At 36.3% G+C, this 24,875-nt stretch overlaps 1 protein-coding gene and 1 long non-coding RNA gene across 3 annotated transcripts; one reads left to right on the top strand and one right to left on the bottom strand.

The window, feature by feature from the left end:
* Window positions 1–452: 452 nt before the first annotated feature.
* Window positions 453–16,434, bottom strand: LOC103475647 (uncharacterized). Of its 2 annotated transcripts, none has more exons than XR_535349.3 (5): window positions 16,114–16,434; window positions 13,884–13,924; window positions 11,684–11,734; window positions 10,600–10,721; window positions 453–4,353 (listed from the first exon to the last, which is right to left on the bottom strand). It is a non-coding gene; the product is annotated as an uncharacterized LOC103475647 (long non-coding RNA). The 2 variants fall into 2 exon arrangements; XR_014090800.1 differs by lacking the exon at window positions 453–4,353 and adding an exon at window positions 7,087–7,202 and having other exon boundaries at window positions 16,114–16,430.
* unc119a2 (unc-119 lipid binding chaperone a2) lies at window positions 6,196–24,595 on the top strand. Its single transcript, XM_008427441.3, has 5 exons — window positions 6,196–7,080; window positions 19,312–19,425; window positions 19,898–19,997; window positions 20,114–20,286; window positions 22,028–24,595. The coding sequence occupies exons 1-5, from the start codon at window positions 6,828–6,830 to the stop codon at window positions 22,138–22,140; spliced, it is 753 nt and encodes a 250-aa protein (XP_008425663.2). The 5' UTR covers window positions 6,196–6,827; the 3' UTR covers window positions 22,141–24,595.
* The last annotated feature ends 280 nt before the right edge of the window (window positions 24,596–24,875 follow it).

Raw genomic sequence — 24,875 nt, 5'->3', positions numbered from 1 at the left:
TGATTCATGCAAACACAAAGAGGGCACACGGCTATACTGCGTTACATGGTAAATCTATACATTAGGTGGAAAAAAAAAACAAAACCGAGGGCAGCTTTTCACAAAGGGATTTTTATCAGATAGATCAGGATGTTAAAACTGTTTTAAAACTGTTTTTTGAAAGTACATTTGCAAATTCTGACTCGAGGATTCGTGCAATGTTTTTGGAAAAGATTAACGACCCTCACATCATTGGAAATAAAATGAAGACGAGATATAAATACATTTTCAGCTGATTTGTGGCAATTTTAATTCACTGGCAGCTTGTTGAAATACTTCGAGTCAATTAGTCGCTAAAATTTATTGCATTTTTTTGAGACCGTTGCACTGAAAACCTCCTGGTTTTTCCACCAAATATTGATCTCTGAACTCTTCCTGAGTTAAAACATTGGTGTTGTTGCTTCTAAATAAATATGAACTAGTTTTCTTATTTGAGATCTGAAAGCACTGCATATTTTTCGTTATTTTATGCAAATAAATACTAAATTTTTGCTTGAAATTTCAGAGACATGTTGTCAGTAGGTCATAGAATAAAAGAACAATATTTTACTCAAACATGTACCTGTAAAATGTAAAATCAGAGAAACTGATCATTTTAAGTGCTCTCTTACTTTTTTCCAGAGCTCTATACCCACAAACTTTAATGTATTTTATTTGGGTTTCATGTGGTATAAACCAACACAAAGAAGATTATGAATGTGAAGTAGAAGAAACATCATTTCCATTTAAATTTAAAGAGTAAATAAAATCTGTCTCAACCATCTGACGTCAGGTAATTAGTAAACAAAGCCCTGCTTTGTATAATTTGATCGTAGTTTGTGTCCAGCTGAAGACCTCAGAGGTTTGTTAGAGATCATTAATGAACAAACAGCATCATGGGAAGCAGGGAACATCACAGAAAGGTCAGGGGGAAGTTTCAAGGTCATAAAACAGCATCTGAGGTTTTAAATGTCTTGTTCAATCTGCAGAGCCATGAATCTCTGCTGAGAGGACAACTATTCGCTTAACTTTAACAATGTGTCACATTTTGAAAAGCAGGACGAACAACATAAGAAAATGTGCGGTTTGCTATAAGCTTTGTAGAGAACATGGAGAAGAAGCTGATAAACTTTTCAAACAAATTTCAATAAAATGTGGTGGAAAACTGACAGAACATCTCCACAGTGAGACATGCAGAAATGTTTTTCTTCAGCAGGTACAGAGATGGATGGAGAAAAATGTGAGGAAATTTAGAAGAAAAGAAAAACAATTTGAAGTTGCAGAAAACTGGAGAATGAGACGAAGACAACAATACTAAACGTACAGCCGGAAAATGTTCTGGTGATATAATGGCTCAGTTAAAATCCAAAAAATGATGTGAAATTTGATGTTTAGATGCTTTCCATCTGAACTTGGACAATTTTGCAAAATAAAACAGAAAGAAATTTCAATTAAAGTTCCTTGATGTACAAAACTGATGAAGCTTGAAAAGATGCATATAAACACTTATCAGAGATGAATCCAAATGAATGCCATGCTTCTGAAAAATTTCTAAAATGTAAAAATGTCGTGTTTTGTGACAAAAATGTTGGAAAATGGAAACAGTACAACTGCTTTTGCAATCCAACGATTTAATAAACCATTACACTGATTCTTTAAATTGAAAATAAACAATTTATTCTTAGTCAGATTGTTCTGCCTATAGTTATTTAAAATTTGATTCCTCTTGTCTCTTTCTTTTTTTAGCTAAAAGTAGCCACGTGTTTTTGAGTAATCAGCTCTGAGACATCGTCAGTGACTTTTAAATATCAAAAACTGTGATTATATTGGCAAAAAAAGATGAAATTAAGAGGTTTCAAATTAAAATATGAAATTAAACTAGTTTCATTGAAACTGAGGTGAAAGTGTTTTTTAAAATCCTGATTTATGAATGAAAATGTTTGCTTCTTTTTGTAAAATTTGTGCCACTGAGTAATTGCCGGTGAATAGCGGGGCGGTGGGGCTAAAAAGGTTTCACTGGCAGCCACAAGGTTACATTGACTTACTTTGTTTTCTGTTTGATCAAATAAATCAGGCAAAAAAAAAAAATCGACTTTTTAATGCATTTGTTTCTGAAATAGCCTGAAAAGTTGAATTTGTTTCCTCTGGTTCAGTGCAAGCAGAACGAGCGTTTGGTAGGTGAGCCGACCCTCGACGCTCTTCTTGCTGCCCTGAACAATAAACATTTAGGAATGGCTTCCTGAGGTCAGCACATTGTCCAGACTCCCCGTCTCTGCCTGTGTGTGTGAACATGTCTGTTTACGTGCCGGTCCATGTCATGATCCGAACGGGTCAGACGCACAATTAGTGAGAGCAGCGCTTGTGCTTTTACAGTTTATGTCAAAATGTGACGTTTTTTTTTTCAATTAAAGTGAATTTATGCGGGTCGAAGCGAGAGGCAGGACAGGGGTATATGTATGTGTGTGTGTGTGTTTCTGCTGATGATAGCAGCGGCTCAGACGTGACAAAGGGACGAGCAGACTCAGCAGGCCCGTGTGAAGAGCCCACAGTGACCATATAGCCAACAGCCAGAGTGAAAATAAAGAAATCCCATCTACATCACAAAACTTTGGTGTCTCCTTCAAACAGTGAGCCACCACAATAAAATACCTGGTGAAAAACACGCTACATAAAATGAAAAATTAAAAAACAAAGCAAGAGGTTCCTTAAAACTTTGTTTTGTGAGTTTTACACCTGCACAGCTCTGTTCCACATAAAGACAGTTACAAAGTCGACCTTCTATTACCTGAAGAACGTTTCCAGGATTAGAGGATTAAAGTCCCAGCAAGATCAAGAGAAACTCATCCATTCGCTTGTCTTTAGTCGTATTGATTACTGCAACCGAGTCTTCAGAAGTCCTTGTATGATACTAATGTGTCTGTATTACTTGTTTTCATTGCTGACCAAATTACACTTTTTTAATTTAATTACAATGACAATAAAAACAACTGAACTGTATTGAAAATGTTTCTCAAATTGAGCAATTTCTCTCAGGTTTCACTGATTCCTTGTTGACTTTTGTCAAAGAGAGTTTCTTATGTTTGTTTTAGGTAAGTTTGCTCTTTGCTCTTGTACAACGTTTTGAATAAATTATAATCATAAAGAGTATTTGAAACTTACAAATGCTCTGATCATTTGACTTTGTTACATTAGAAAACACTGCAGAGATTAAACTGTCAAAATGAAAACTTGACAAAACTATTTGTCTTTATTAGTCATACATCTGGACACTTTGACGACTGTTTCACTGACATGAATATTTGCTTTTGACGAATAAATATTCTGAAGAAGTGACACGCTGTTGGAGGTTTTGTTTTGAGAAATGCACCAAAGTGACTCAGAAACACTGTAATAACTTGCAAAGTCATGCCTTCTGTCACAAAGAGTATTATTTTTACACAATATGCAGTGTGATGTTATCACACCCTTGTGCTTTTACTGTAAAAGCAAACTATCTCTTATTTTTGATACCAAAAACTTTAATAAAAATGTGAATCCACTCTGTTTGGCAGTGCCTAGTAGCTGTAGTTTGCTTATATTTTCACTGACTAGTGTCTAAAGGTGATCTAAAGGACCGCTGCAGGGCGGTAAAGAGCTTTTCTGACGCAGGTTCTCTCTCGGGGCATCAGAGGTCATTCAGCTTCTTAATAAGTGTGAAATGGGGGTGAATCATTTCCTGCGGCCTTTAAAGAGAACAGACCTGGTGGTGGTTTACGAACTGAAGCACTACATTCTTCAGCATCCATGAGGTGGGCAGGTATATTTATAGCAGAGGTTCAAATTGGAAAATTTTAGTGCTCACAATAAATGTCTTGTTGAGATATTTCTCAGAGTAAAACTAGGATTTCAGCCACAAGTCAAACACAACTGAAGGAATTTATCCAGTGGTGTCCGTCCAACACAAGATCATATAAAGTGCTTGGAAAAAGTTTTTCTCCTTTACAGATGTCTAATCTAAGTAAATACCACAGTGTTTAAATCATTATTTCACTCATTCAAGGGGCAGTTTTACCTAAAATCATCAGGTTATAATGTTATTTCCTCGACAAAAATAAACCTTGATTCTTTCACACATAGTTGAGAAATCCTTTAATCTCTATGGCAACCATTCAGTTGTCCAAACACCTGGGTGAGCCTAGCTCCGCCTCCAGGGCGTAGCTCCTCCTCGGAGCTGCAGTTTCCAAGCTTCCGACTCCCCCATTTAGCTCCTTCAAACTAGCCAGCAGCAATTAGCAAACACCTGGTGGAGCTGCGTATCAGCTGAGCTCACTATAGTAGCTACTCCTGAGTGAAATGCTGGTACAAAAAAAACACAAAAAAAACGTTGTTAAAGGGTTAACAGAGGGGCCATGTTGTGATGACTTCCTGAAGGTGGAGTTTCAGAAAGTGCAGCAGCTTTTAAAAAGACAGAGGCCCAATTTCAAGGTGTTAAATTACAAAATTTACAAGTCATTATTGGATATATGTAGCATTTTCATAGCAACTGAAGGTAGCATAGTTATTTAATTGTGCTATAAAATGTAATGTCTGAAAAACGCACAATATTGCCCCTTTAAGTGAAAAGTGCTATGCAAAACAATACAGGCCAATGTAAATAAGTGTTTCCTAATCCTAGAGACCAGACTGGTTATGTCACCCTTGGTCTACGCAGAGTCTTTCTAATTGAGACATTTTTAATGGTTTTTATCATAAATGTCCAGTTTTAGGTCATGGCACAGCATCTTTACTAAATTCAGTTCCACACTTATTGTTTGTTATTTGACAAAAATAAGATGGACCTTCGTGTTCTTCTTGTTCAGAATGTATTCATCCATTTTTTTTACTCTTGGTTGTTTGCATAAACATTTTAACGCCATCCAGTGTGAACAGACTGTGGCCCTGAAGTGAGTCTTTCTAGGAATACAGACTCCATCAGCCAGAAATAGCAGGTCACAGTAATTAGCTTAACGCACATGTTAGCAGCATAAAGAGAAGCAACTGAAACCTGCAACTCCGAACCACAATGCAACAATCAGAGCTGTGATCACAATGTTACAATACTTGTTTTGTCAATTGCCCTTCCTTCTTCCTCCAGCGCAAAAATGTGAGTTTTTGACAAACTGACGTAAAAGGTACATGAAATGTGACATGGCCATTCAGATTAAGCTGTCACAAAACAATCATATAAGGAACACATAAAGGAAAATAAATGTGATTTTAAAATTCTCTTCATTCAGCCAAAAAGTTTGTTTCTGACACATGAGACATAAATCAAAGAAAAACTCATTGGCACTGCGATAATGTTTTGAAGGCTTCTTTACCATCATGCTAATTTTATCCACCTGCACAGATTCTCAACTAAATTTAAGTACGTACTCTGGCAGGATTACTTAAAAGTTGTCCTTTAAGTCCTGCTGATAAAAGTTAGTTTTAATTTAAATCTGCAGGGAATGTGAATCATTTGAAGTATATTTTCAAAACTTTTGTCCAAAATCATCCAAACTTTAAATGCATGTTCATCAAAGTTGCATTTCCACTAGTTACATTTACTCAATTACATTTACTTGAGTAGCCTTTTGGAAAAAAAATATTTTTAGGAGTATTTTCTCTAGTCTGTGCTTTTTACTTTTACTTGAGTAATTTCAGAATGAAGTATCTCTTAGTAAGTAAAATGTTTGGATTCTCTACCCACTGAATGAAAACAAACATGTTTTAACCAAAAATAAAGTCACACACCTGCAGTTTCTGTTAAAGTTTCATAATTTTATTGAAATAAAATTATTTGGAAACATTTGATCTTGTCTGAATTTTTTATTTTTTTTGCTGTTCCTTATATGAATTATTGTCATTTCGCTCTTAAAATACCAACATTTACTTGAGTAAATTCTTGGACGAGTACTTTTTACCTTAAGTAAAATATGTTAAGTAGTGCTGCTCTTACTTAAGTGCATGTTTTGTGTACTTTGCCCACCTCTAATGTTTATTGTGTATGTTTTTATTCTTTTACATTTGTTTTGTAGAGGAAATGAATATTAGAGACAACATGGAGTCCCTTTGGGATGCTGGCTCCAAAGGGTTGTCCTCCTCCCTCTTTTCATCGCCAATGCTTCATCAGATCACTCAAATGAGCAAATGTTCTGTTTTAATCCCTCCAGTTTTCAGAGATTATGACATATAGTGACCCAAACACCAGATTTACTTTTTACATCAAGTGAAAAAATGGCGCATTGTGTTTTACAGTGAGGATTACATGAGACTCCTTTATTTCTCCAGAGCAGCCCACCCAATGCAAATGTTTTGAGGAGCTCAGACACAAAGAGTTGTTCATCATGTTTATTGCTGTGCGCACTGATGGCTTGCAGCGCAGACGGTGCGCAGATCCACCAGCCGCTTTCTACGCGGCTGAACATCCCACCCCTCCTCCTCCTCTTTCTTCTTAACGGCACCAACCATCTGCCGCCTCTTTTTGTAATTTCTAACCCAGCAGATTATTTCCCTCAGACGTCTACTTGCACTTGACACGACCCAAACATCGCTTCCCTCACGGAGAGCAGCTGCGCAAAGGAGCGGGAACGGAGGCAGTCCGCACCGCGCAGGAGGAGGACCGGGGTGCCGCGTACATGCAACCCGACAGCGGAGGTTCATAAAGACGGAGCGGATTTGAATTAAGGACCGGATAACAAGCAGCAACTCTGCAACCTTCGCTTAGGGAGGGAGAGAGGGAGAGAGGGAGGCAACTGTTTAGCAGATCTTGGAAACCCTGGGTGAGGTGAGGGGAGGGAGGGAGGAGAATGAGCTATTCTTGTACCAGCAGAGGCAATAGCCAGGACCCATCAAACGCTAATCCAGCCAGAAGCACCGGAGGCACCGACGGCTGCACGGATAGCACCGGCAACGGCAGCCCGAAGCAAACGGCGGTGATGAAAGTGAAGAAAGGCTGCAACTCGACCGAGGTGGAGGTCCCGGTGACCACGGAGGAGGAGCTGCTGGGGAGGACGGTGATCACTCCGGAGAATGTTCTGGGCTTGCAGAAGATCACAGAGCGTAAGTTCACGGCTGCTGGTGCGCGGGGAAGGGAGGACAAAGGTGCTGGAAATGTGTCAGATCCCGTATGAGTCATGCATCGCGTCATTGTTGTGTCCTCTTATTTATGTAATGTATAGGCCCTGTTGAATCACATGAGAAAATACCTCAGACTGAACCTGCTCTGCTCTGTTGACTCACATCACACACACTTTGTGAATGTTGGACCAGAAAATGACCTGCTGAGGTAGAAGCCAAGGTTAGCTCTCACTGGAGATGTTAGGTTCAAAGGTACAGGAGGAATCACACAGGTAACCATTGTTTATGCATGCAGTGTTTTTAAAAAATCTGTTAATTAACCTGCTTACTTTTTATCAAGCTACTGTAACACAGCTCAGTGTACATTATCTGCATGTTGTGCAATGTTTTTTACTTGAGTACAAAATTTTTACGCAAGCAAGTACTTCAGCATATTTTTACTCAAGTAAAAGTAAAAAGTCTACTCAAGTACTGAGCAACTGATCAAATTTATCATTTAATATTTAAAAATAGCATCAACATACAGGCCAAAACATAAAGTTAAATGGATATTTTGGTATTTTCAGGACAAAAATGACAATAATTCATATAAATAACAAAACCAGGCAAAAGAAAATGTTCCAAATCAGTTTCTTTCAATTAAAAAAACTGATGAAACTTTAGCAAAAACTGCAGGTTGTGAGTTTGTCTTTTTAGTTAAAATGTTTGTTTTAGTGGGTAGAAAATCCAGAAATTTCACTCAAGTAAGAGAAGAAATACTTCATATTAAAATTACACAAATAAAAGTGTAAAAAAATAATCCTAAAAGTGCATTTGAAAAAAAAAAAGTTGATGAAGTAAATATAACTAGTTACTACCCAACTTTGATTTTATGAGAGACCAACATAAAGTTTTGCAAATTTACAAAGAGAAACTTGATAAATCTTTATTTATAATTTAGGACTCCACAATAGAAAGACATTTAATCTCAAAGCTGTTATCAGATATTTCAATGACAATATTGATGATCAATAACAAACATTTTCTTCAAGCTTTTTAAATTCAATCACTAAAAATGTGAGGATAAAAAAAATTTAAGAGTCGTTATTGGTTATATAGTGAAGCTCAAATCTTTTTCAGCCTCTCAGGTTTTCTTTCTTTGATTTATTGACCTTAATCCATATAAACTCTGAGCTTCCCTGTAAAGAAAGGTTTTCCCACAGCATGATACTGCCACCCCCGTGTCTTACAGTAAGGAACAGGGAAACTGGCTTGACTTCCTGTTTATTTATTTATTTATTTATTTTTATTTTCAATCAAATTTGTCTGGATGCATTGAGCTTCACATAGCTTCTCCCATAAGTCACAGTTACAACAAAGTCAGACTTGATTAGAGCAATAAGCTGTGGTTAGCATTAACGTTATAGAAATGAACATTGTTGTTAGTTTTCTTTCACAAAGAGCATTTTCAAACGACAGGAGCGCCTTTGTCTTTCTTTTCTTAATCTATTAGATGTTCATAGCTTATTGTTTTATAATCTACTGTGTTGTTCCTGTTCTGCATCATGCTGTTTGTTCACTAATGGTTTCTGACTAACCTCTGAGGCCTTCATTAAACAGCTGACTTTATGCTGAAATTAAATTACAGATACAGTTAAATGCACGCTACACTTTTCAGATTATTTTTGGTTTATTTTATGGCTAATAAAAATAAAAACCATGTTGAATTTTCTTTGACTTCATAAAAATGTGCAGCTTTTCCTATACAAAATCCCAGGAAAATCTACTGAAGTGTGATTGTAACGTGATAAAATGAGCTTGAATTCTGCAAGAGGAACAAAAAGAGGCCTAATTAAATCCACCCAGTCAGTAACTTTGCATGTGGTGACAGTGGAGATAAAAAACTACATTTTCAAATTCAGCATTTAAGTGCATTGGACCTCCTGACCAGCAGGAGGCCCTAAGTGGCTGTAATGTTGGATTTTGTTTTTATCTGACTTGCTTTGGTACATTATAATATTTGATGTTTCTCTTTTTCTATTTGACAGCTAAATAATAAAAAGTGTATTGTTTTTCAAAAACAAACAACATAGAAATTAAAAATTGGAATGAATGAATGAATGAATTCACCATCAGCTTCTTCCTTTACATCAGATAACCTGCTTACATTTTAAACATTCTTATTCATCCTGGTTTCTCATCTGACTTTAAAAATGTCGTTTTTTAATTATGTCACCAGGAAGCTGGTAGAAAGCTCTTATGTAGACGAGAACACCTACATGTAAGTTAGCTAACAGGTGGCAGAAGGACATTTGACTATTTAAAGGCTGCTTACACAACCTGGTTACAGACAGTTATAACATACAAACACTCTGCACCTTTTTTAAAAGGCAATTGGAAGTTTAAACTCCATAACACTGCTGACGTTTTAATTGAAATTTAACATTTTCATCAAATAATTGTACATGTAAGAGATGACACAAGGAGTTCTTGTCCCATCTTTTCTTTTGTTTCTTCACATATTTACAGACTAAGCAGGAGAATAAGTTTCTGATTAATCCTCTTTGTTTCGCTCTAGCATAATAAATCAATCAATCAATCATTCAATCAATCAATCAATCAATCAATCAATCAATCAATCAATCAATCAATCAATCAATCAATCAATCAATCAATCAAGTTTGTTTGTATTATTGGTTATTTTAGCAACAAGCAGAGTTGGGTACTAACTAGTTACATTTACTCAATTACATTTACTTGAGTAACGTTTTTGAGAAAATGCACTTTTAGGAGTATTTTTTCTTTGCTGTATTTTTTTACCTTTACTTGAGTAAAACTATGTTGAAGTGCTATAGCTGAGCATAATTTCTGAGTACTATGTCCACCTCTGGAAACAAGGCAGTTCAAAGTGCCTTGTATGATAAAAACACAAAAATAAAATGTAATTAAAACATAATACAGTCACCAATTGAGAAATCAATAACAAATATTACATCTTCTCGAGTTCTATCATCAAATATCTTGATCAATATTCCATTAATTATTATTTAGGTGTGTTTTCAGTCTTGATTAAAAGAATCTCAGTGTTTCGGTTGTTTTGCAGTTTTCTAATAATAGCCACAGCTTACTCAGCTTGTCTTTACTCACAGCCAAAACGTCTGGTATCTTCTGTAAGTTGTCTAGTGTCACTAAAACAGCAGCAACTGTGAGTAAAGCCAAGCCATCAAATTTAAACCGTATTAGTCTTAAAAACTTTCACTTTCCTGTCGTCATTGCTCGGAAGCCAGAGGAGGCGTGTGAGAATCACCACGGCAACGCGGATACACGCTTGAATCACTACAGCAACGTGAAGCATCTCCCTACTGGTTACAGCCAGCAGAGCATGCATCTCTGTTCTCCCACACACTTCCTGTTTTCTCCCCCCGTTTCACAGCGAAGCGGCTCGCTGATGAAACGGAGACGGACTCCCATCACACACGCTTTGACATCAGGACTGGCGGTTTGACCAAGCAGGAGGCAAACCTGAGCTCTCTCCCGAGGAGCCGCTGAAGCCGCTGTCTTGTTTCGTCTGCGCCTGTTTTGTTGCTGCCACGAATCCTCAAGTGGCTGAAATTGAGTCCCTCTCTGAAGCGGCACGATGGAAGCTGAGAGAGGACAGAAAACAATCCTGAACCACAGAAATGTGTTTCAGCCACGTTCAGCCTGAAAATCTCACCTAGTATTTTTGGCCTAGTTTCTCGCCCAAATACACCTGAATAGAGACAAAACTAACTTACAATGCAATTTTTTTTACTGAGATATAATAAGTTGTTTTAAGTAAATAATTCCTGAATATTGATTCGTTCCACTGGTAGATTATTTCACTTACAACATGGGAAAAATGTCTTGTTATAAGTGAAATATTCTGCCATTTACTTTTTAAAAATCAATATTAAGAAATAATTTACTTAAAACAAGCTCCTGTAAGGTATGTTTATCTTATTTCAAGTGTAATAAGATATTTTCACTAGAAACCAAACCAAAAATACTTGGTAAGATTTTGTGTCCCTTTGAATTAAAACTCAAAAATACTTTATTGATCCCAAAGGGAAATTAAATGTTATTGTAGTTATTGTAGACACTGATGGCTGTTGGCAGGAAAGATCTCTTGTAGCAGTCTGTATTACAGCGAATCTGAAGAAGCCTCTGACTGAAAATATTCTGAAAAAGCTTTCAGCGTCTATATATGCATCTCCCACCTGATCCATTTAGTAACTAAGTCAAGTTTTAGGAATTAGATGGTACTGGATTCCTGGTTTGTAAATAGTTTGATCCAAATATTTTCAACTCCACTTTACATTTTAAAGCTGACACATCATGAAAAGACCAGTTCTGCTGTTTGTGTCTTTTCCGATGTATTTGTTGTTTTCCTTTTTCCAATTTGCATTATTTCAGTCCCTCTATACATCCTACTTCTGAATTTCCAGCTATGAATATTTTTAAAGACCTTGTCCTCCTTCCAATTGATTTGTTTGAGATATTTTCCAAAGAACGCAGACGAAAGGTTTTGTATTACAGTTATGCATGCTGAGACAGAGCTGTACATTATTTAGTATACATACTGTACCTGTCGGGTTGGCACAAGCAGTGCCATCGTCGTAGGACGAGTTCAGCTGACCTGTGACAGAACAAAGCGGCTTAAACAGGGGCACCTCTTTGTGCTGAAGCGTCCATCTGTCCATTTTCTTTAGCTTCCTAATCTTTGCAGGGTCTGGAGTCTGTCTCCAAATGTTAGAGGGTGAGCCCAAATTAATCACCAAAAGTAATTAGAGCGGCCAATTAAGCACATAAAATGAGGGCTGAGTGATTTTATAAAGATATACATTATACAGTAATGTTGGTGAATGTTGTTACAATGTTGTGATGTACGGTAAATAAATAATAAACAACATTAAAGCTGCAGTGTGTAACTTATAACGTGTCAAACTCGAGGCCCGCGGGCCAAATCTGATCCACCGTAACTTTTTATGTGGCCCTCAAGACTCCAAATTACAAGTCCTTCCAGTTTTTCACAATTCAGCAAAATTCACACAAAATCAACAAATCTACACATTTTTTCTGATTTTACTGCTAATTTTCTCAAAATTGGTCAAAAATGTTGAGGTTCAGTGACTGCTGCCTCAGCCTTACTTGATCTCAAGTTATAGTCCATAATTGATACGGCGAGTAATAAAAAGTCACATTTACATTAGCGCAAATATCGTAAAAATTCCTAACAAACATTTATAAATTGTCACCACAAAATGTGCAATTTTAATTGCAAAGAAACACTAAAACAATAACAAAATCCTGGAGGAACAGTTATTTATCGATATTTTAACATTTTAATGGGTTTTATCAATATATGCTGGCACAACCGGCCCTTTAAGAACATTCAGCTTTTTGATATGACCCAAAATGAAAATAAGTTTGACAGCCTGTTACAACATAATCATTACAAATTATGATTATTTGTCATAGTTTGTTATGAGACAGATAATATGTGAAAAGATTGATCTTCTCCACCTCCTCTCTGAGCTGTTATTGAAGAAATGCACTGCTACTGATGAAAAACAACCAATCAGAGCCAGGAGGAGGGTCTTAGCGCTGTCAGTCAACCTCATTTACTCGCTGCTAAATGCCCTAACGGCAGAGAACCGACTTACGGTCACAGGAAGACTGTTCATCAGCCGTTATCGGTGGCTACACTAGTTAGCGTTAGCATTCACAACAAGCTCTGCTGTCTGCATTGTAGCAAAGAGTAAGGGAGTTCAGGGATAGTAACCTTGTTTTATTTGTGTATCAGTTGATTTTTATAATTTTCTTTAATTTTAAGAGTGAAAAACACAGTTTTAACTCATCTCAACAATTATTCCACATCTGAATCCTTCTCACTGAAGTTGATTTTAATATTTGACCCAGTCTTTGGTTTTCTAAAAATAAATCCTTCCTTCTTTGTTCATAGTTAATTTCTTTAATGTCAAACATTTTGAATACAACTTAGATTGGAAGGAGTTTATTATAAGTCAATGCTGTTCAGATCTCTACTAAATCAGACGCTCACATAGTAACCAAACTGAGAACTAGATCTTGACAGAGGAAATTTGTTTTTATTAACTCCTGTAGCTGTTAGCTTCACAAACAAAGCAGAACATTTACAATCATAAATGTAAATTCCCGCACCAACTGATGTTTTACATACGAACACCGTATGTATTCTCACTATTAACAGCTATTGATAACCAAATGATAACCCACCCATACTGTCTGGAATGTTAACAGATATGATTGAAAATTAAAATCTGTGTAATTTGAATAATTTCCCACAACAAATGAGATTAGATTTTATCCCCAGAGTCTTGTTTCTTTTGCTACGATACCCAGATTAGCTGTAAAATTCCCATAATTTGGCTTTTTTGGGAACTCTTTTTCTAAAATGTAACCTTGTTCTTCTCAAAGCAATGATTCTTTTGTCCTGGTTTCATCTGGTACCGTCCACCTCCATCTCCCTCCTACATGCCGCCCCCTCTCTCTGCTGATTACCTGGATTTGCCTTCATTGAAGAAACTAAACCGGATTAGTCCACATGAGCTGCATAAGAGCCTTCTTTCTATTATCCAAATGCCTGCAGTGTCTGTGTTGTCATATTCTCTTCAAGTGATATTGAAAGACACCAGGTGCATTAAGCTAATTGTTTTTATTGTTTGCTTGTTTTAATTTCCAGGTTTAGATGCAGAGAAACAATGTTACTCCCTGCAATAACATTTTACCCACATCTCTGTTCTTACCTATTTGCTCAATGTAGTTTTCCTACGCAGTCTTGAAAAGTCTGAAAAAAATATGGGAACACTTACATTTAACATAGAAAACACTTCAAATTTTAAAGTTTATGTCCTATTCCAAGATAAAAATCTGTTTTGTTTTGAGTTTGTCTTTTTTTTATTAGTGAGCTTTTAAAATGATTTACACTTAGATTTCCACCTATTTGCTATGTAAATTTCCAACTAAATGCTTGTCTGGGATTTTGAAACTAAATTTTTGCTTCTGTGTTTAAATCCAGACCCAAAGTTCTTAAACTGGGTTTGGTTTATAACCAAAAGAAAGGATTTCAATTAGTATTTTTTGGCATTTTGAGAAATTGGTGCATTACTGATCACTCAAAACCCGGGATAATCCAGTCCAGATCAGCAACAATGTTACAGATTTAAATATATTCAAAAATATCTAGGAAGTGCTTTACAGCTGAAACAGACGCTTCAGCACTTTGTTGCTTCATGATTAGCAGGAAAAAAAACAATAAAACACAACTAAGGTGTCATAAAACACAGCTGGGAACATTTTTAATGTGGAATTTGGAAATGTAAATATCATAGAAACGCTGATGTTAGTTAAGCTGCTTCATGTTATTTTTCTTACTCTTCCATCAGTTAAATATATAAAAATATATGAGTATATATATAATAGCATGATGGTAAAATAGAGAACTACTGAGATTCTTCAAGTAGACATTCAATATTTATGTTTAATTGTTGATATTTTGAATTGAATGTTTTTAAAATGATATATAACTTAACATGCTCTTTTTTTTATTTCATCTTTTTTAAATAAGTGATGTATTCGCTCATCCTAAAGCAGAAGTTGAGTTTTGTTTCTATAAAGAGCAACTCAGGAAGTGGCCTTAAATAGGAACAGCACAAAAAGAAGAACTGAAAGAGAAAAATCTCTTTCTTCAGTGCTTACAAAGTTAACTGGATGTCATTAGTAGCGTTTCTTTCTCTCTTTTTTTGTTTTTCAATGTTATAATCCTTCCAGATGTTCATAAAGAAAAATCTCTGGTTTATTCAAAAATTACAAAAAGAAAGTGCCTTGATTTCTGATTAAACAATTAACCATAGTTTAATATGAGAACTGCAGTTAGCCACATAAAATGTGCCATAAACAGCACAAACTCCCAGTAATGGCGGATGAATCTATTCTACGACTGAACTGGGACACACTAAACTACATCCCATTATCAGTGTCAGCTGTTATTTTAGCCAGCAGGCATGTTGAGTTTATAAGCTCTTAATATGGTTTCATGTGCCTGGAAGGCTCCTCCAGCTTTCACTGGCTTGAACTGGATCCAGATTGTCATTTGTAATGAAGGAGCACACTAAATTATTACAATTATTTTAAAATGAATGTGGCATTGAGCAACTTTATTGTCAAGCATTTCCAAAAGTAAAAGCTAACTGGGTGTTTTCTCTTTGGCTTGGAGCTTTTCTATTTGCTCTCCCCGTGCATGTTTGGGTTCTTCTGGGTACTCCGACTTCTTCCCATAGTCCAAAAACTTCACTATTTCGTTGATTGATCTTTTTTAAATTGCTTGTCCTGTGTGCACTCCAAAAACACAAAATCTTACCAAGTATTATTGGTCTAGTTTCTAGCAGAAATATCTTAGTGCACTAAAATAAGACAAAACTAACTCATAGGTTATACTTTTCAGCAAGATGTAGGAGTTGTTTTGAGTCGATAATTGCTTAATATTAATAAAAAAATTCTAGTTCCATTGACAGATTATTTCACTTGTAACATGGGGAGAATGTCTCGTTATAAGTGAAATAATCTGCCAATGGAACCAGAACATTTTCATCAAAACTGAGGAATTATTTACTTTAAAAAAAACTCATATCTTGTTGAAAAGTTACTTGTAAGTCAGTTTTGTCTTATTTTTAGTGAACCAAGATATTTGAATTGAAAACTAAACAAAAATTACTTGCTAAGTCTTTTAACTCATTGTTTTTGTTCCTGCGAATGTGAGAAGGGTGGCGCTGTTTTGTAAATGTGACTGGCCACAAGATAATAAAACCATGAACACGTCCTCTGGGGCGTTTTGAGTTATTTACAGATTTTGAAAGAATGGATTATAAACTGATAGAAAACACGTCACCGTCACAACGCATTCAGTAGCTAAATCTGTATTCCTGCTTCATGCTTTGTGTCGTAATAATGTTCAAAAGCAAAAGTTCTGCAACTCACCCTGAGAAACTTTCCACCGACATATTCAGGCTTTCTTTTTGGCCCATTTGTCCATTATTATTTATAAACACAATGCTTTGGTAAGCTAACTGTAGCGTCGCACTTTGAGCTAACGTAACGGCAAATAAACGGTTGTTTACATGCAGTACCTTGCGGACCATTAGAGGGCGCCCGCGGACCACAAATTGAGAAAAACTTAGATGCTATTCCTTTGCTCTAAATTTACGGAAACGTAAAGGTCGCACTCCCTTTTCGGTAAGACTTTTTGAAGGGGTGTGCATAAGACTGACAAAACCTGTCATAAACATAAAGGAGTCTTCATAAATGTTTACGACTGTTGTCATTAAGTGTCTTTCAGTAAATAATGACACTTTTAATGCAAATTTGACACCTTTAATACAAGTTTAATTGAACATTGCATTTAAGGTGTCATTATTTACCAAATAAAGCAAAGTTGACACTTTTAATGAACTTTTAATGCAACTTTTAGTGCAACTTTGAATTAATAGGGTCATTATTTAACACTTCATGACAGCAGTCGTAAACGTTTATGAAGACTCCTTCATGACAGTGTCACATCCATTCAAATAAAGTGTTACCAAGTTTTGTCTTGAAATATTACACCCAACCAAATACTGCATCCAAGCATTCTGATTATCACCGTGCAAATATTTTAATATTTGATACACTGTGCTGCTGTAAATAATAACTAACAGCTGAGAATAAAATGTGCGTGTGAAAAATGGCGTGTTGTAACGCTGAACAGACAGTCTGGAGTGCCAGCTGAATCATTCCTGATTGAAGAAGTGGTTTGCCGACCAGCTTCCTGTTTCCAGCAGCAGAGTGAACACCTAGCAGTTCACTTCTGACTGCTTATAGTCACATTAGTGTCATAAATCAACTCCATTGTAGCAACCAGACATTTGACTGCATGCTTTGAAATCAAATCCTGAACACAAAAACACAGAGAGACCTGGTGAAAGTGTGGCGTGTCTGTGGCTGTTTGCTGTCACAGGCGGTGAAAAACTGCAGCTTGCTTCAGTGGTTTTCAGCCGCAGGTTGTCCTTGGGTGGCTGTGTGAGGAACATATCCGAGGTCACAGACACAGACTGTGTAAATTACAGTAAACGGCTCAGACTGACCTTTATAAGCACACACATAAATTCTCACACACAGAACAAACTCGTTGTCTCTAATTTAGCATTATTGCTATCGGGATGTCATCTGGAGGCTCTGAGACGATGATTAGTAGTAAGTTAACAGCAGGATGAGCCAACAATGTAGAGACTGGGGAGGTGTACTCAATTGTTTATGTCGGAAACAGTTAGTCTTGGTTTGAATTTTGCTAAAGCTGTGTGAAAACCCAGAGGGTGTGGATGGATTGCAGCATGCAGAGCTGATGTGTTTAGAAATGCTGAGCTCTGCATTCAGACTGACAGAAGAGGAGACATCAGAATAAATTACTTCTTCTTCAAGAGCATTTGCCCCCTGCAGGGAACGGAGTTGACAGCATCCATGGACTGAGGATGGCGGTTCATCTTCAGGGCTTCATCAGTAGAGAAAATACAAAAACGTTTGGTGAATGTTGTCAATATTCCTCTAAGGTTTCCATAACTTAGTGAACACATTCGGTCGTTTAATCTTCAAATGTAGGAACATTTCTGAACTAATTCAAATAAAGGAAAACATAATAAATCGTTTCTTATTTAATCAATCAAGTTTATTTGTATGGCACAGAGGGGTGCAAACTTTTTGTCACATGGGACAAAAGTCATCCAGCTAACAATTTTTACCCACTGAACTGCAAACAACCATCTTGATGGTTTTTCTATTATATATAGATATGAATGTTTTTTTTCTGGGTACTCTCAGCAACAAGAACAGGACATGGGTCGCCCATTCTCCAAAAACTTTTCCTTTATATTGGCGTTTACTAAAATTTTCCAGAAGGGAGCAACAAAGTCTTTGAACGCTTGTGATCCTGCTTACTATGAAATTTAATTAAACGAATACTTTGTGTTGTACCTTCCATATATAGAAGACTTTTTCTGTATCGTTTGTGAACATTTCACTGTAAAATCTGTTTAACTGCATCGACCTAAAACTTTGAGCTGCCATTTTTGCCTGAGAGCCACACAAAACCACATCGTGGGACACAAATGGTCCCCAATAATGGTGACGGCGATGAACACCCAGTTTCAAAGTTCTTTTGTCAGCAGAAGAAGATTCTCTGGATAAAAACAATTCAAAATGTGTTTCGAACAAACTCACAATCAAAAACAATCATTATATGAGAGATGCAATTGAACATGTTTGTTGTCAGATGTTAGGAGTCTAATTTTCTCTGTTATATCATTGCGGAAACAATAAAAGACAGCGTTAGCGTTAAAAGCCAGAGGAAAGGATGAGTTACTGAGCAGGAGTTTAGGACAGCTGGTGGGTTGAATGTCCGGTCAGAGCTGGCATCATTAGCAATTAAATCATCCCTCTGAAGCTGTTTCCTCCTCCATTTCTCTGCGCCGGCAGATGTGGTTGGTTCTTATGAGCTGACACAGCAGACAGCTGGAGGAACGTTTCCAGAAAGAGAAATTGCGAAAAAGCTCACAATCCAATGAGAAGGATGAGCAGACGCTGCGCCAGCTGATGGATGTAGCGTGCAAAAACACAGTTACTCACAAACGGACCCTCTTTTACTCATGTGAAGGCCAGTCCGCTGTGACCTCCAGCCTCTGAAATGTTCATATTTCATGGCTTCTGACGTGATGGGCATGAAGAGCAGCAGCATCTGCATGGATGTCGGATCAGACAGAAAGCAGGAAGTGTCTGCTCTGTTGGGGAACTCTAATAAGCAGTGACACTGCCTGGTAAGGGCAGGGAGGATTAGAGGAATAAAAATAACTCACTTCTCTTTCTCACTGGCTGCTGGTGTGTTTGTGCTGATGTTGGATCGGTCTGGAAAGGCCTTCTCAACACATTGTGACTACATTATTCAATAAAACAAAGAAAAGAAAATATTTAAGTCTTTAACGAATGCTGACTGGATAAAAATAATTGATTTCAGTGAATTCTTATAAAGCATCACATCTGTTTGTTTGCAAATTAGTAGTTCAACATCTTAATTAGCATGCAGCATTGTTCCCTTTTTGTGGTCTTATTTTAAACATCTTCTTCTTCTTCTTTGTGTTTTTCCTCCTGCAGATTATCTATGCAGCCCAGATGAGAATGTTTTCAACATCGACTTCACAAGGTTCAAGATCAGAGACATGGAGACGAGCACAGTGCTGTTTGAAATCACCAAACCTCCGTCCACAGGCGAGTCCTTGAGCAGCTGACGAGAGCAAATATCAGAGACAACAGGGTTTAAAATATATATATTTAGCCACAGAAACATCATCCTAACGCACAAAATGGTATTTTTTACTTGTCCAGTTTATAAAATTTGGGTAAATATAGTACGTTGCACTAAAATAAAGAAAAATAAAGCAATAATAATGTTCAGTTGGACAGAGAAACAAATAGTAAAATTTCCCTTCATTTTCTAGGAAGAAGTAAGACTTTTATTTCTCATAACTTTGGAAAGCATGTCATCTGCCCACAAAGTCTCAATAAAACTTTTTGAAATTTGTGGTTGCAAATAAAAACAAAAAAACTTCAGGGATGTGAAAATCAAACCTTTCTATTACATGTTTTCTTTTGTTTGTTATTGGTATTGGAGCATTTTTAGTACAATGTTTTTTATGTTAAATGTGAGTTTTATTTATTTTGAAACTGGTTTCCATCTTAGATAAGTCAGGAGAGAAGAGGGACATCGACCCGAACGCCGGCCGTTTTGTTCGTTACCAGTTCACCCCTGCTTTCCTCCGACTGCGGCAGGTTGGAGCTACGTGAGTATAAATTAATCTGCATTCACAGTCTGCAGTAGATTGAACTAAAAACTGTGTTGTATGTAGTCTACATCTCTGATAATTTTTCCGTCTTTTCTGATTCTTCATCCATCCAGCGTCGAGTTTACAGTCGGTGACATGCCGATAGAAAACTTCCGGATGATCGAGAGACATTATTTCAGGGAGAAGCTGCTCAAGAGTTTCGACTTTGAGTTTGGCTTCTGTATGCCCAGCAGCAAGAACACCTGTGAGCACATCTACGAATTCCCACCTCTGTCAGAGGACACCAGTAAGTCAGATCAAACATTACACAGCAGCAGACATTTCTTTACCTCTCTGGGTAAAGGAAGCTTCCAAGATGATTGAACATTTTGCAAAATCAGTTTGTTAATAAGCTTAGAATGATAGTGAAGTTTCAGGATTTCCTCCAGAGTATTATAAGCCTGGCAGGCCACCAGGCTTCAGTGGTGCCCCCACCAGGCTACAAATGGTTTATTTACTATTTTTTTATGTCTGCATTTTTAAGACTTTATTATGACAGGTGCAAACAGCTTAACCAGCAGCAAACAAGTAACATTTTGTTTGTGATTGCAGCATTTTTTGTGTTTGCATTTGTTTTGTTAATTGAAAGTTTTTGCATTACTTTTCTATTACATTTGGTTTTTTTTATTTTGTTTTTTTTACATGTGTTTACAACTCATTTTGCCATTTGCTGCATATTTGCACCTGTTGGAAACCATCCATTATAATTGGTGTTCTGGTATTAATCTTCCAGTAACGCATAATTATCAAGAGATATTTTCACATTTTCTGTCAACTTTAAACATTTTTTACCCTGAATTTCTAATTCAGTGCAGCTTGTGTTTATTAGTTTGCTAATAGAGTTTCATCATATTAGTCATAAATAAACAACAGGGGACAGTTAAAGCACTGGGTGATGATCATGATTCAAGAATGTTAAAAATATTCTAGTCATCAACCTCATGGGGGCGACAGAGGAAAAGTTAAAAGTGCCTTATTCCAGCAAAAGAAACAGTGGAAGACATTTACAGCATAAACTACAACATTATTGCAGTTTATGAAAGTAATGCCTTCTTAAGCATTGAAAATGGAAAAATTTAACCTGAAAAGACTGGGAGGATTTTGTCAATGAAAGTAATTCTGGCTTGAAACCTGAAAGCTGAACATGGTGGTCAGATTATATCAAGAACCAACTAAATATAGATGTTTTTTATGAAGCATTTTAAAAAGTCACATTTGTCTAAGCTGCTGTTCAGAAAATAGACAAAATAGAGTAACCAATAGACACAATAACAGAGACAAAGTAGTTACTATTAGAAAAATACAAAACAAAAGACATGAATAAGAAGAGATATTTGCTGAAATATAACTATTTATGTAATGCTGTTAAAAAAAGTATTTGTTTCTTACAGATTAGTTCAGTCTTTTCCTTTGCTGTGGTATTTAAATTGGTTCTGGATTGTTTTTAAATTAGGTTGACATTTAAAAGCATTCATTTATTTTAACAAACAACAAAAATTGTAAACATGTGATTTAATAATGTAGAATAATGCAGTCCATATTGTATAAGTCTAAGTGTTATTTATTTTTAAATAGAACTGAATCACAAGCCAAGTCAGTGTTTCAGAAGCAGGATTAGTCCTGTAATGATGGAAATGTTTGTGACCTGGTGAAATTTGGGTCAAACTAGATACAAAATAAGTTCTGGAGTCTTTATTCACAGATTACTCCACAAATGTGAACCAGCATTAAATGTAATTTTGAGTGCTTAGAATAAAGTTTAAAACAAACAAACAAACAAAAAACGTGATTCACTGGGGAAAACAGCGCACTCTAGAGGTGGTACACCGTATGGTCTTAATTTCCATTTAGCTGAATGTTCTTCAGGCGATAGAAGGCCGACTTTGTAACTATCTTTATGTGACTCTGAATGTTCAGGTCACAGTCCATCACTACATCTAGGTTAGAAACTAGAACTTTGACGGGGTTGTTTCTGCGCCCACCCACAGTCAGAGAGATGGTCCTGCACCCCTACGAGACGCAGTCTGACAGCTTCTACTTTGTGGACAATAAGCTGGTGATGCACAACAAGGCAGACTACTCATACAACGGCGGGACATAGAGACGACGCCTTCGCCGCAGGGGACAGGTGGATTAATGGACCAACCTGTGGGACAGTCAGAGGACAGCGTTGGCTTCGACTTCCTGTCTTTCTTTTGCTCTGTTTGTCTTTCTCCTGTTGAGACGACTCCATCCAGCAGCAGATGGGTTTGTGATAATCTGAGTGTGTTTGTGTGTAAGCACACAGAAATGCATCTGCAGAAGCTGCATACACATAAACACACACACGTGGTGGACACAGACACAACGTGTGTTTGTAACATGATAAACCAGCAGAAAAGCGACGCTTGCATTTCAGATGGTTTTTAGCCACGTCATGAAAACAAAAGTTTTAAAATAATGATAGAAACTATTTTTTTTATTCAGGTAGATAATGGTAGGAATCATAAAGCCTTGTAAAAGTGTTCATAACTCTTGAATTTTTTCTGATTTCATCACAATTTTGCTGAACGATTAATTTGTCCAGAAGTTATTGCAATAAATGGTTATATTTTCAAGGAAGGGAATAAAAATGCAAGATCTCAAAGATCAATAAACTTTTAGCACTGGAAAAGGAAAACATCTTAAAAATCCAAAATAAATAAACAAAGACAACAGAAACAACAGTTAAAATGAATTATGAAGTCTCTGTAAGTAAAATTGTCCTTCATGAAAAGAGCTAACTGACACCAATGTAACCCACTGAAGACTTTCATCATCCAATTTTTGGTAGAAGTAGAAAAACAATAAATGATGCAAATTGAAATTGAGCTTGTTTTAATTTATCATGCAGTTTAATTGATTTATTGCTTATTGCGACAGGCCTAATCACAGTTTTCTCTTGTATTTCATGTGCAGCGTCAGATTCAAAGTCAGATTTGCTTCTGGACTTTGACTAGGCCATGCCAACACATGGCTATGCTTTGATCTAACTGCAGCTGTATGGTTGCACAAACCTGTTGCAGGCTCCAACAGGTTTTCTTAGCCACCGCCACGTTTCATCATGAAACCTGTTGCAAAAAAGATATTAAAAATATTATTTCCACTTCAAAACCGTAAAAAATCCAAGTGAAAATATGAAGTATGTGGTTGTAATGGACCAAACGTGAACAAATTCAACTGGTATAAATACTTTTTCAAGGCATTGTAGGAACAAATCTCACATTTCTAAACGTGTGTTTTTAGGTCTTCAGTAACAGTTGTGGGAAGATTGTGGTCATTTGATTCAACAGGTGATTTTTTAAAAATCTATGTGTGTGAGTGTGTCTGCTGCCATTTTGTACGATTGTGAGTGTCTTTCTCCCTGTGTAAAAGTTTGTTTGAGGCATGAACACTTCTCTGGTACAGTAAGGAATATTATTTAAATGTCAGCAATTTTCTAATCTGCCTCGCAAAGGTCAGGTAGATTTCCAGAAGCTGTCAGTTCATTTCCTCCACCGGAAGCAGCGATTACGGTAGTTGGAAGTTTATGAGACATTCGCTTCGTCTCGTTCTGTTCCTGATTTGATTGTCGACTACGTTGACCTGTAATAACTGTAGGCCGTATGTAAGTGCTGTATTTGCTCAAAGTGCAAAGTTTTTTTTACAGAGAGACTCATAAAGGTGGCTGATCTGATCTGGACAGAAATGCACTTTGTCATCTGTGCTTGGGTTGTTCTTTTAACAGCCTTGTGTTTCACTGTTTGGTTTGAAGTGAAGTTTGTCATCTCCTCTATGCAGGAAGGATGAAAAATTACGATTTCAGGCAAACTTCTGGTTTAGAGAAATATACATTTGAAAGACGTAGCACAATAAAATATTTGTGATTTTTTTTTTATTGCGTTCAAACAAATCATTTATTTCTCTTGATTTCTGCCTCATAGTCGTTTTTGTTATTTTCACTTCTACATATTCCAGTGATTTTGAGTGTGCTTAATAAACTCCTTTTGTTTGAAGGAGGTCTGTCATGAGATGCCTCTAAACTCAAATATGCACACTTCGATCAGAAATATCAAAATTATTGTCTGATTTTTAGGAGGAGAGATGTTCGTTTTTACATATTTTCTGGTTTGATGCATTTTATGTTTTGATTAGTTGTGTCATTGACTAATTTAAAATATGTCTACATGTTGGCTGAACCAGAGGAGTGAAGAGCAAGCAATCAATTGAAAGGAAACCAGATGTGTCTTCAGATCCTTATAGAAGACACATTTTTATGTGATTCACATTTGCCCGGATTTGTTTCTGGATTATAGTTGCAAAAAAGATTTTGGTAAAAGTTTCAAAATGTAACGGCAGAGAATAATAGACAGGATTTGATTTGGAATTAAACTAATTGACTTGAATGTTTTGTTGGAACATGTTTCATAAATATATAGAAGAGATTTCTAAATGACTTGTTGTGAGTCGTACAAATTATTTTGAACTTATTTAAAGTTTCCAGATGTTGGTGAGACTTAAAAAATGAACAATAAAGATTTATTGGACTTTTTGAAGCATTACAGTGTCCTGACTCTTACTGCTCATTGAGAAATAAAACAGAAAACAGACAAATGCATCTTAAAACATTAAAACTTTACAGACAAAACATTTATTTTAGTAATTTAATTCAAAAAGTGAAAAGCATACAGTGATATATTTCAAGGTTTTTGTGTATGATAAGGGCTTATTTAGCTGTAAGCTACTAACAAGAGTAAACAAATAAAACACATAACAATGGGTTTAATAAAGCCTTTACTATTTGATTTGAATTAAAGAACAAAATTGCTTTTTAATGAA

The sequence above is a fragment of the Poecilia reticulata genome, chromosome 14 (genome assembly GCF_904066995.2).
Source record: "Poecilia reticulata chromosome 14, P_reticulata-male-v2, whole genome shotgun sequence".
NCBI classification, from domain to species: Eukaryota; Metazoa; Chordata; class Actinopteri; order Cyprinodontiformes; family Poeciliidae; genus Poecilia; species Poecilia reticulata.
This window is presented reverse-complemented; position numbering and strand designations above follow the sequence as displayed.